This window comes from Lepisma saccharinum, chromosome 14, assembly GCF_977018435.1.
Source record: "Lepisma saccharinum chromosome 14, izLepSacc3.1, whole genome shotgun sequence".
In the NCBI taxonomy this organism is placed as follows: Eukaryota; Metazoa; Arthropoda; class Insecta; order Zygentoma; family Lepismatidae; genus Lepisma; species Lepisma saccharinum.
This window is the reverse complement of record NC_139242.1, coordinates 25,223,122-25,236,022: the sequence shown is the minus strand read 5'-3', so window position 1 is coordinate 25,236,022 and position 12,901 is coordinate 25,223,122. Positions and strand designations below refer to the sequence as shown.

The 12,901-nt window shown below is 36.8% G+C and overlaps 1 protein-coding gene across 5 annotated transcripts in view; it reads right to left on the bottom strand.

Annotated features, from left to right (window-relative positions):
* LOC145998732 (anoctamin-7-like) overlaps positions 1-12,901 on the bottom strand; it is a 454,373-nt gene that overhangs the window by 206,133 nt on the left and 235,339 nt on the right. For 4 of the 5 annotated variants that reach the window (XM_083135261.1, XM_083135262.1, XM_083135264.1 and 1 more), the window contains exon 2: positions 493-640. In XM_083135261.1, the coding sequence (XP_082991387.1) occupies positions 493-630 (138 nt within the window). In that variant the 5' untranslated portion in view covers positions 631-640. Of the gene's footprint in view, positions 1-492; positions 641-12,901 lie in introns of those variants that run through there. The other variant, XM_083135263.1, reaches the window with a different exon arrangement.

Below are 12,901 nucleotides of genomic sequence, written 5' to 3'. Positions count from 1 at the left end.
ATTAAAATATAAATCTAGATTGAAGTTAAAATAGTGCTCATAAAAGTAATCGAAACTTTCCAGGTCCACATTCAAATCTACTACATTACCAGTGGAAAATACGTTGAGTTGGTATGCTTTCTGAATCAAAACTAAATGTGATGAAGTTTGAATTAAGTGTGTTTTCTGAATAAGTAGCTGTCAGCGACTTTGGTGAGGAAAAAGTATATCTGAAGTTTTGAAATCTTGGAATCACGTGATAATAAGCGACTCAACAATTAAACGCAATAAGCGTGTACATAATTAATTCACATGTCTGTTTCCTCTGTATAAGGCTGGAGACCCACATCTTTGTACTTTTCTGTTGTAAATTGCACCAAGGTAGAAAAAGTGTGTAAATATGTTCTTCACAGGTCTACAGTATCTTTCATGTGCAAGCAAGAAGTAGTTCTGAGAAGGAATGTGTTCGATTGGTCAATGAATTAATATAAAGAGTATGTGTAGAGTCCTCACCTGCAAAACATCTTGCAAGATAATAGTTTGTCGTTCTGATTCCGAACCTCTTCCACAGTTGATGCTCCCATAATTCCTGTCCACGGAATAGTCTGACCCTGGGTTCAGCTCGTACCGCTCGCTGTATTGTTCTGACATCGCGGCGAACCTGCAAAGATAAAATTTTCCATTTACAAAAATATATAATGAATATTGTGTGTGTGTGTGTGTTCATGAATAAGCTACAAAATCAGCTTAAACTTGGAAATATCAGAAAAATAATTATTTCCATCTCTCAACGTTACATTCACCAATAATTTAACATTTCTACCAGCATTCTATACTCAGACCCAACAATTAGCGGTGGCAAGGACAGTTTATTTGCTCTTGGTAGACAAGGCTTAGTATTAAGAGGTCATTGTGAAGGGTCAAAATGTGGGGGGCAACTGCCCCTAATCGCCGACACTGGACACAACACTTGGTGGTAACGTCGTCGACTAGTAATTAAGGGGGCTGCGTTCGATATCCAGTGGAGGCACATAGTGTTTCGGATCTCACTAGAACTATAGGTCCAGTTTCGATTAGCATATCTGTGCATAAAGTGGACTTAAAGCAAAAACAAAAAAAAAACAAAAAAAAACAACCTCAAGTAATCTTTTAATCAGTATAACGAGTTTAACGCAACATGACGTCAAATCTTAGTACCTCTAGCCGAGAGTTTGTTTTCCAAAAAAACGCAATGCGTAATGCGAAACGTTCCATCAAGCACTTGGCAGTTTTTCCTACGGCCCTACAAGAAGGGCGAGGACAGTTGGCAAGGCTTCCCCAGACAGTTTCCAGAGAGTACTCTACGAGGAAAAAGTGCATAAAATTAAAAGCTAAGAGCCAGGGAAACTAAGAATATGTCTTTGCATTTCCCGTACAATTACATACGCATTGCAGTTATGACGCATTCACGTTTTTTTCCAGACGACAAAATTCGGCCAGTTGGCAACACTCCGCCCGTCCTTGGAGTGCATTGCCGCCGAAGAAATTGCCGGCCCTGACAAATGTATTATCTCCAACGGCCACTGCAACAAAATACAAAATGGCGTTTGTCCAGGAATGATAAAACGGCAAATACTGCGTAACTTCCTGGCAAAGTATTCGCAAGCCAAAGCAAAATATCAGAGTGGTTATCCTGCAAGTTATGCGCTACACTTTGCACGTGTGATGTGAAGCGATATGCCTCGCAAGGAATGGTCTTGCAGCGCCATTGTGTTTCTGTGTAGGCGGGCTGGCGGTAAACTGCAGAAATATGTTTTCTGGATTTTCTCGTGAAGAGAATTTTGGAGAAAAACATGGTACACTCTGTCTAGGAAATCTGTGAAGCAAGGCCGCGCATAACGGTAGAAAAAGTAAGAAAGTGAGTGGGCGAGCAAAGCAATGCGAGCTGCTGCAAACGGCTGGTAGCTGCAGCCGCGTTTTTCCCTCCACGTGTTCATCGCTCGAGCCTTCGAGTCACTACTTGCGAAGAAGCTTATTTTCGTTCTCTTGCTCTAGATATTCCTGGGACAGAGTGTACACTCTGTGTCGGTAATGTGTGGAGCAAGGCTTCGCATAGCGAATGAATGATTTATCATCTATGCGTGTCTGCCATTTTTGGCAAATTGTCAAGGATGAATGAATGATAAGACGAAGCGACCATCAGAAACACACAATGACGACATAGTTCATACAGATTATTACTGGCTGCAGGTCCAGCCGCCAGAGCATCGTTAGTCAGCAACAATGAAGTAGTCCAGGGTGTACCATGTGGAAGTGGGTTGGCATTTGGATATCTTCTGAAAAGGTCACCCCTTACCCCCTGCTGTAGCCACGTGTTCCCCTCTATTCACTCACTTCCCCTCTAACGTGTTCATTGGTCGATCCTTCTCAAATCACTACTTGACCAGAGAACTTGGTTTCGTTCTCTTGCTACAGAGTGTATTTACTTTCGTAATTCAATCGACAAATATGCACATGCGATCCATTTGAAAACCCGAACCTTAGCGCAAAAACAAAAGACGCGCTCTTGCACTGTCGACCTCAGTGTCCATCATGAATAATTCAACAGCCAAGAGCCAGAGAGATACAAGCAACTCCGACCTCTTATAAGAGAAGTGATACAGAACAACCTGAAGAAAGGGGATGGGGTATAATAAAAGCGTCGCATGTTGGGAGGGGCTTTAATGCCGTCTTGATGGAAAATCGATGATGTGTGTATATATTATACACTGGTCGACACGCATGTCCCTATACTTTCCGAGTCATAGCAGACAAACTATTTCCAGTCGCTTCTTTAATCGTCCTTGAAAGGTTGTGCAGCGGAAATTGAACACGAAAATTACTAATTTTACCTACGGTAAATAGAACGGGTCATGTTCAAAATCTAGAGATGAAAGGCTTGGTAAGAAACCAATAACGTTCATGGACGTCCGCAGGATTTTTTCCAGGGAGGATCAAGGAAGGTATTTTTTTTCCAGGGGGGCAAACAAGGCACATTTTCCCCTAAAATAGTGTTGTTCCCTAAAAAAACATTGTTTAAATTTGAATTTATGGTGTTCATGCAATAATTAACACATATTATTGTGGCAAAAATGAAATTATATTAATTTTTGGTTGACTTTCATTTTCCAGGGGGTCCACGCCCCCCTTGCCCCCTTCCGGACGCCCATGATAACGTTCATGTAGAAATTTTAGCCAAAATTGCAGGTTCGACCAAGACTCGAACACGGTCTCTAGCATACCGTGCCATTTCTCAATCAATTCCACCCCCACACACACCTTAATTTTATCTAAATTTAACTACTCTTTCATTCAGGACTTCAGGACAAACACAAACATCGATGTCTTACAGTGATTCGAACCCGGGACCCCTGGCGTCGTCCACGTCGTCCGCCACGGTCGACAACTGAGCTACCCATGGCCTCGTCTGATTTTTAGCTGTCGCTAAATACATATTTCTATGAGTGATAGAGTTCAAACAAGTCTTTACAATAATTTAACAAATAAAAAATATCTTAAGTTTTAAAGCAAACATAAACTATAAATATAAATGTTAAAATAATAATATACGTCTGCGATGGCATAATGTTAACGTCATCGCCTTCTAATCAAGGTGCCCAGAGTTCGATACCCAGGGGAGACACATAGTTGTTTGGATTCCACTTTTAAACTATTGGCCCAGTCCCGGTTAGACAATCTGTGCATAAGGTGAACACTCAACTCTACTTGCTGCTGATACGTCAGTAAAATGCATGCATACGTGTGTGTGTGAAGTAAAATAGAGGATGTGTGCTGAAATTTAATAGACTTTTTCGTAACCCATTTCACAAATAATTACAATTTTTGGTCGGTTTCTGGAGAAATACTTACGTCATCATGGACTGGCCCATAAAATGAAATACTAAACCCGGTTCTTTACTGTGTGGGTCGCAGCGGGCTCGGTGACTGATGTTCGACTCTTTGTCATGGAAGTTCAGAGGTTCGAACCACGCAATGAGAGTCACTTATCGCACCAAACTTAAAACATCTTCTTGGTCAAGCGCCATATTTCGTCTTCTAACGCCAGGCTAAATACTTTAGTAGTTAGTCTAAATTTAGTTAGTATATTTATGGTAAGAGATTTAAGCCTAACCTAACCACAAAAGCATTCCACGCTTGTGTCAGAAGACGAAATACGACGCTTTACCGAGAAGGTGTTTGAGTTTGGTGCGAAGAGTCCATACCCCACGGGTATGGTATGGGTGTTCTTGATCGATTTCATTTGATCATCCTCATCGTCGCAATTAGCCAAAGGTGTAACAGAAACAGCGTAAAATAACAAAAATAGTAAATACTCTATGCTACACAACTCTTTAAATCTGTTCTTCGTTTCGTATTTCTTAAGATGTCGCAAAGTTACTGTACAACAATCCATGCAATATTTTGTATAAAATCATTTTGGAATGGTACGGACTTCAACACCTACTCTCTGTATATGACCCTGGCATTGACATGTCTCTAAAGAGAGAAGGAGTGATTTGATGGTTAGAGCTTCCTTACCAGCCCAACTGTCATATTTTAAAAAAAAAACGCCAGTAACATGAGAAGATGGTAAAAGCACCGAGTACTAAAATTATAAATATAATCTCATTGTTACAATCCCTTACGACATTCCCGAGCAAGCCACTGTAGTGGTCACAACAATACTCACTTGGGCATTTCTAACCCTAATTAAAGACAAGTGAAGAGATTACAACGACGAGATGAATCGAAAGTTTTTTGAAGGTGTCCTGTGCTCTGTGATTTTAAGTGAGGAATTTATATTTATACATACAAACAGGAAGTTTAAGAAAGGTAATATATAATAAAATAATTGTGTGAATGAAGTGAATTGATAGAGTAAGTGGAGATAGAGTAATAAATATGGCTAGACGCCATTAAACAAAATGCATAACCAAGTAACTGACAAAGACACTTCAGAATGCATGGAAGTTTGGGTTCCTGTCATAGGCGTAGCTAGAACTTTATATTTGGGTGTGCACAATGAAAAAAAATGAGGTCTTGTGCCTTTTTAATAGCATATTTTGCAACACAATCACTTGGCTCTTTAACTGCACTGATGTTTGTAAAGGAATATAAATTCACTAAATGACAGTGTTGAAAATTTCTGAATATATGTAGTAGAAAAAATCAAATTGCATAGAAATTACACACACACAAAATGTTCATAAATGTTACAAACAAATACATCAAAATACACGTCATCTATAACAAGAGACATCAGTCAAAAGGTACAATGTTCCTAAACTCATCAATAACTTAATTTTCATCAATAGACTAAGCTTTTTCCTGTTCCACAAATAACAAGAGCAGGGCTTCCAATCTATCCTGCTTCTGAGTTTTAACTTGGGTAAGCTTGGAGAAAGCTCTCTCTCTCACGTGCAGCTTGTGACAGGTATAGAAGAAAATCGCTGTAGTACAGAGTAGAATGCAGTAAATATCTTCTTTCTCCAATGACATCAAAAAATCGAAAATCTATAGACACTCGTTTCATCAGCGATAATGCACACGTTTGTACCAAGTAATGAAATTTTCAACTTCTTAAAAACTGTCGCTTATTTTCTCTCTCATTGAAATATCTGTCTTTAATTCTCTTTGATAAAGCAGCCCATTAGGGTGTGCCTAGGCACACCCGGCACACCCCGTAGCTACGCCTATGGTTCCTGTTAGTGTAACTAGTAAAGATAAAAGTGATGTCTCTCAAAAATTACATTCACAGGATAATATAAATACATATCCTGTTAAAGTATCTAAAGATCATGAAATAATTACTTACAAAAATACCCAATTAGGGTCTTATGATATATTTTTTAGAAGTGCAAATTAAATTAATGTAATAAACAGAGGTAATATCGGACAACTACATATATTAAAATTAGGTCAGAAACTTCATGAAGCCTAAATTGAAGGTCTAAAGACAATTTAAGCCATGGGAGAATCTGGCGAAATTGGAATACAAATCCGCGAGAACTGCTAACAACTTTCTATCTCACCTAGTTATAATGAGTAGCAATTGGTTCGCTTATTTGCCAGCACATAAAGAAAGGAGAATGGGTGTAATTAAAGGAATAGATATCTCATTAACAAGATGATTAATTATTATAAAAATACTCGTATAAAACGTACTCAAAGTGAGGCGAATAATGAAATACAAAATTGAAGAAAATGAAAGTCTACTTGCTGAGCCAACGAGAACAATAATATTGACATTTGATGCCCAAATTTTTACCATCATATACTACCAACACTATACTATTTAAAGTTTGATGTAGAACCTTATATACCCACGGTAAAGCAATACACAATTTGTTACTATTATGGTCATTTCAAATCTAACTCTAAGAGTAAATTGAAGTGTAAACGTTGTGGGCAAAATCATGAATTCTCAAGCTGTACTAACAATGTAAAATGTATCCACTGTACCCAAGAACGCTGGGGAACAGACAGGGGCTGCCCAGAAAAACACCGACAGAAGGATATAGTCAAGACTATGGCACTTGAGTGCCTATCTTAACACGAAGCGGTGAAAAAATACCCGAAAACTACTTTAACAACTGCATCAGTTAATGTATCGAGTGAGAACAAAATATACAACGTCTCTTACGCATCAACATGCAAGGAAACAACACAGATGCAACATAATAGTAATTCAAGTACGTACTTCTAAACAAGAAATACAATACAAAACGCTTCATCACCAAGTGCTTAACAAATGAGTTAGCTACGCCCAACAAATGGATTGCCGGGAAAACGTCCAAAATCATCCGGAACACCTCAAAATCCAGAACAAAAAGAAAGACAGAAACTAGCGACAATTGACAAATCAAAACCACATTGGAAAGAAAAGCAGGATCTATGAACTCGGCTACAATAGGTCAGAAAAACAAATTACTTATTCTATCTCAGAAAGTGCAAGCTAGTTCAGAAAGTGCATCATCAGTTAATGATCCATTTTTAACAAATTTTTTCTTGCTATCTAGCAGAAATATAAAACTCAGCCAATACATATTCATCAAATAACATGACACAGGATTGGTCTGCGGCAGCATCCAGTGTAATAAATTATCTAATTCATCATACAGAATGCCACACACAATAAAGAGAGTTATACAATATAATATTAGAAGCATAATTCCAAATATACACAATCTCGAAAACATTATTCACTTTTACCCAGCAGATGTTATATTAGTTCAAGAAACGTGGCGTGGTTGAAACCTGAATCAAAAATTAAATCCCATGGATTTTATTTTATTTTATTTTTATTTAATAGAAGATTCCAAATACAGCGTTAGCCGTTTTACATTGGAACGATTTTATAGAACATGAGGACAAAAATAATAACATAATACAACAAAAATAATAACATACAAAAATGACATGTGATTAAGAGACTTACATACTTTTAGTTACCTTTCTTCGAAAGCGGTCCAGATTTTCAAAAATGTCTATTTAGCTTCCTAGATTATTATATTCACTGGGCAGTCTATGAAAGAGAGAGCGCTGGATGAGGCACAATCTCGGCTTCTGAGAAGCAAAAAGTTGTTTATTTCCGTGAAACGATAGAGAAAACCCAGCATACGCATTGAACCCCTTGTGACTGTAGAGATGTGTTCAGAAAAGGAAAGTTTCTCGTCAAATATGACGCCCAGGTCCTTTTGTGCGGCAACTCTTTGAACACAATTATTTTTTAAGAAATATTTAGTAAATGTGTTTTTCTTCAAGGAGAAGGTTATCATGGTACATTTTTGAGGGTTGGGTTTTAAGTTCCATAATTCACACCACTTTATTAGAGAATCTAAATTCTTTTGCAGAAGTGTCATGTCACTCACTGAAATTGGAGATTTTACTGGATAAGACATGACAGGGACGACGGATATGGTGGAGTGCCCAGGGATTAAAAATATTTATAGGTATGAAGTAATACATTTAAGGAATATGCCTGATAATATTCAAATAGTTGGAGTAACAATATATCGTACTACATTTGTCACAATATAATAACCCAACAACGTCCAAATTACAGCATTCGTTTTGGTATAATATCTTCCAACAACTTCCGGCAAATACTTATATTGTAATCGTAGGGGATTTTAACGCTCATCACCCATTGTGGGGATGTTATGTTTCAGATATATCAGGGAATTCTCTATGTAGATATCTTCAAGAATCAAATATAACAATACTAAATGATTGCACTCCTACATATATCTCAAGGCCAAATGAAAATCCTAGTACCCCTGATATAACGCTTGTGACAGAGAATATCGCTGCTAATATTAACCGGAGGGTTCTACAAAATCCATATACGATAGTATTCATCTTCCAATTTTGATCGCATTTGATTCAAATATTGATACAACGCTGATATCTAGAAATCCTCCGGAAAGATCAACACGCACATACTATTCTAAAAATATTAACTGGAACTAATTCTCAAGACAAATCAATACCTATACTGAAAAATACCCGCAACAAACTTTAGTGAAAGATTATGAAAACTTTACGTCACTAATTAAAGAGAATTTGTACAGATCTACATTCCCGTCGTCGTGTCTTGAAAAGAAAGATTGCTCCGTGGTGGGCAACAAACTGCCAGAAATGGATAAACGATAGGCAAAATGCATTCTTCAAATATAAAGAAACCCAACAATGGACCAATTTTTGAAGTAAAAAAAAGTAGCAGCTAAAACTCAAGGGTTCCTAAGGCAAATTAAGGCAGAGTTTTGGAAAAAGTTCTGTTCCTCATTAACAAAGGAATCATCCATCCATAACCACAACGTGGAAAGTTATTAACAGAATGTCTAATGCTAACAATATTAGTAGATATCATGGAGGCGACATAAACAGTAAATGGATTACAGAAATTCATCAAACACTAACACCGGACTCCAGCGACTGTGATTTCAACGCCATATTTAATTCGATGAATGAATCTACACGCTCAAAATTAGAATGTCCATATTCCAGCCCAGAATTAAGAAAAGTTATAAGTGAAACGAAACCTTCGTCGTCACCAGGAATAGATGGCATATCATATGAATGTATTCAAAGCTTACCGCAAATAGGGATAGATAAATTATTACAACTTTATAACGTGATATGGACTAGTGGGCAAGTTTCCCTTCAGCAGAAGGAAATTGTTATAATTCCAATCTTAAAATCAGGAAAAACACCAGGATGTTCTAAAAATTATCGACCAATAGCACTAGCGTCATGCTTAGCCAAAATTTATGAACATTTCATACTTAATATAATTACTTGGTGGATTGAATATAATAATATATTAACAAAATATCAAATGGGTTTTAGAAGAGGAATGGGGACAATAGATGTTCTGACTACACTTATTCTGGTCATATAGATGTCAATTGTTCGACGCGAATTTTGAATAGTCGTTTTTCTGGATCTTTCTAGTGCATATGATGCAGTCGTTATAGATTTTCTTATAAAAAAACTAAAATATCTTCATCTTCCTAAGCAATTTATTAAAAGTATAGTGGGATTAGTACTACGGTCATCAACTTTAGAATGCTCGCACAACTAGTCAAAGACTTCCGCAAGGTGCTGTGTTAAGTCCAACATTATTTAATTTGTATACGTATGATCTTGGTAAACAAGTATTGAAGTATGCTAGATTATTGCAATATGCAGATGACATTGTTATATACAAAAGCAGCTAGAATCTTTCTGATGGTATATAGAAAACACAATTGGCTTTAAAACAATTATGCACATTGGGTGATAACAATGGCATAAAGAGTAATGTAGAAAAAACACTTGTAATTGTGTTCCATAGAAGATTACAAACTCCAGTTGTGTTAGACATTAAAGGATCACACATAAAACAAACGAGGGGACACAAAGTTCTTGGAATTGTGTTGGATGATAAATTGAAATGGAAAGCTCAAGTAGAGCACATGGAAGAAAAGGCGCTCAAGGCGTTTAATATCATAAAATGTCTCGCAGTCAAGGAAAAGTGGGGAGCAGAACTAGACTACTGCACATTGTTCACAGCAAATCCTAAATTCAAGATTAGAATATGGCTCTTTCTTGATTAACAATAACCTAAATTGGGCATTTGGAAAACTATCTTCAATACAATATCATAGTTCATGTAGAATATTTGGTCTATGGAAAGGAACACCGAAACAGGCTACGTTTGTTGAATTAGGATAACCACCATTTCATCTATCTTGCAAGAAAATTCTTAATGAAAAATATGTCTTCCATATCTAGTCTGATAAGACCAAAATTATCACTTTTACAATCCTTAATGTCATCAACCCGTACAGCCAAATACAAATTAAACCTTCCAATCCTATTGACAGCATACAAGTCGATTAAGGATTTCATACCGAAAGTTATTAGATTTTCAAAGTCTCCGTGCTTTACGGCACACTATTTTAAATTAGCAACAGTGCTTCCCGTTCATTTTCCTTCATATCCAGATAGAGATACACGAACCTCAATGCCAAATATTGTGAATAGCATATTTATGGAATATATACATTCTGTAGTGCATGAAGATTTTTTATATATATAAAGATGCATCAAAGTCGGCAGCTGGCAACACTGGAGCTGCAATATATTGCAATAATCTAATGCAATACAAAATCTACCCATTGCCAGCAGAGTTTTCAATATTCACGACGGAAGCATTTGCTATTCGTCAAGCGTTGTTGTATACGCAGAAGAACCTCAAAAGGGTAGTGATCGCCACTGATTCAGCATCAGTATTACATTCCGTGGGGACGATACCAGCTGATTACTATGTGAACTGGTACATAGTTAACATACAAATTTTGTATCACAAACTAGCCAGCTCAGGTTACAGTATTTTCTTTGTCTGGACTCCTGGGCATACATCCATAAAAGGAAACCACACAGCAGGCTCGTTAGCTAAATATGCAGCTGAACAATCAAGTCACCGATCACTTCGGATTAAATTTTCTGCAAAAGCGTTGGCAGAAACAATGGACAATTACTGGGAAGACTTGTGGGAAAAAGTACTATTTAATTCAACCACATATACCCAAAGAACCATGGTATCAAGATATCAATCTTTCAAGAAATTATTTAACAACTCTTATTAGATGTCGGCTAAATTACACCCTTGCTCCTAAAAACTTGTACACTAGGAAGATTGTGCAATCACCAATCTGTCAGTGTGGTGCAACTGAAGGAACTCCTGATCATATTATATTTGAATGTCGTCTTAATGTAACTACACGTGATTATTTCTTAAAAGAACTAAAACAAGCCGGATATAATGAGACATTTGCCTTGTCAACACTTTTGAGGAATCCGACTAAGAAAATAATATATATATATATATATATATATATATATATATATTTACCAAATATATTAGAAGAGAAAATATTGTGATATAAAATTAAGACATTGTAAAATTATGAAATTGTAAAACAAATGTAACTGGTGCATTGCTGAAAAGCTAAAACCAAATATATATTTAAAAAAAAAGACAGGTGGCTTCACAGCTTGAAGAAAACGCTACGAGAAACACTGAAAGTAGGAGGATGTGACAGTTGCTTAGCAACACAAACAAATAGCACGTGATATTGCTCATGAAGTTTCTCTAATTAGAAAGAAAGAGGAGGAAGCGACAAATTAACGCAGGCTAGCACCTCTTCTTGCAGGAATACAAGGCGCATTTAATTTCCAGGAGGCTCAAGGATAGCAGCAGGCATTGCTGTACTGGAGAAACTTCAAACTGGAACGGTCTCGCTTTAGTACTGCGAGGAAATTAAACTTAAACTAACGATGCTAGATTAATTGGGATCAATTTGGTAATACAGTAAAACGTATTTAATCCGAATTCCAATTAGCCGGACTTCGCTTAATCCGGACAGGCAAAATGCATAAAAAAAAGCAGAATGCAAGGTTTTGAATGTGGCTAGAAGTTAAAAAGAGAACTTCTCAAAGAAAAGAAGTCAACCACTGATGAAATTCTGTTCCCGCAGACTTTGTTCTGTACTGTATAGTGTATTTAGTCCTATGCCCTTTAAATACACCATAATAAACGTGTTTTGATACTATAAACTTAGTTTTCATGCACTTTCTACTGTTCTTATAGGTTATTTCAGTTAATTCGGACTTTCGTTAAACCGGTCAACTTATCCCCCCTATTAGTCCGGATTAACGAGGTTTTACTGTAATTCAATTTGGCAACCGTGTTTTTGAGGTAGTTTAGCAGGTAAAATTATAAGTGCCGTTTTTATTTCAAGTGAAAGTTATTATGTGACAGAAAATGTTCATCTCCCACCTATCTTTCCCGCACTTAAGCCTTGTTTCCATGTAAGAAAGACACTAAAGATACTAAAGATACTATGAAAGTAATGTTTCAATCCTGTATCAGTCTTTCTCACACTAAGAAACAAATTAAAATCATTGTTTCCAATTCTTTGTCTGTAACCTATTTTTTCTTCCAGTTATCTATCTCTCTCACTCTTTGTCTTCCATCAAACTTCCTATTCTACTTAATCTTTGTCTCCCACCAAATTTCCTTTCCTACTCTTTGTCTCTAACCTATCCTTCTCTTCTACTACTTATTTCCAACCTATCTTTCTCTCCCAATCTTGTTTTCAACTTATCTTTCTCTCACACTCTTTGTCAGCCAACTACCTCTCTCTCTCTCTCAATATTTGTCTCCCAGCTATTTTTCCCTCCCTTTTTTGTATTCCACATATCTTTCTCTCCAATTTTGGACCCACCTATATTTCTCTCCGACACAACCTTCTCACACTCGATCCTCTCAAATACTGTAACTATTTTTCTGTCAGTCCCTTATTTCCCTTCCCAGTCAAATCTCTCATGATCTTACTCATTTTATAGATTAAAG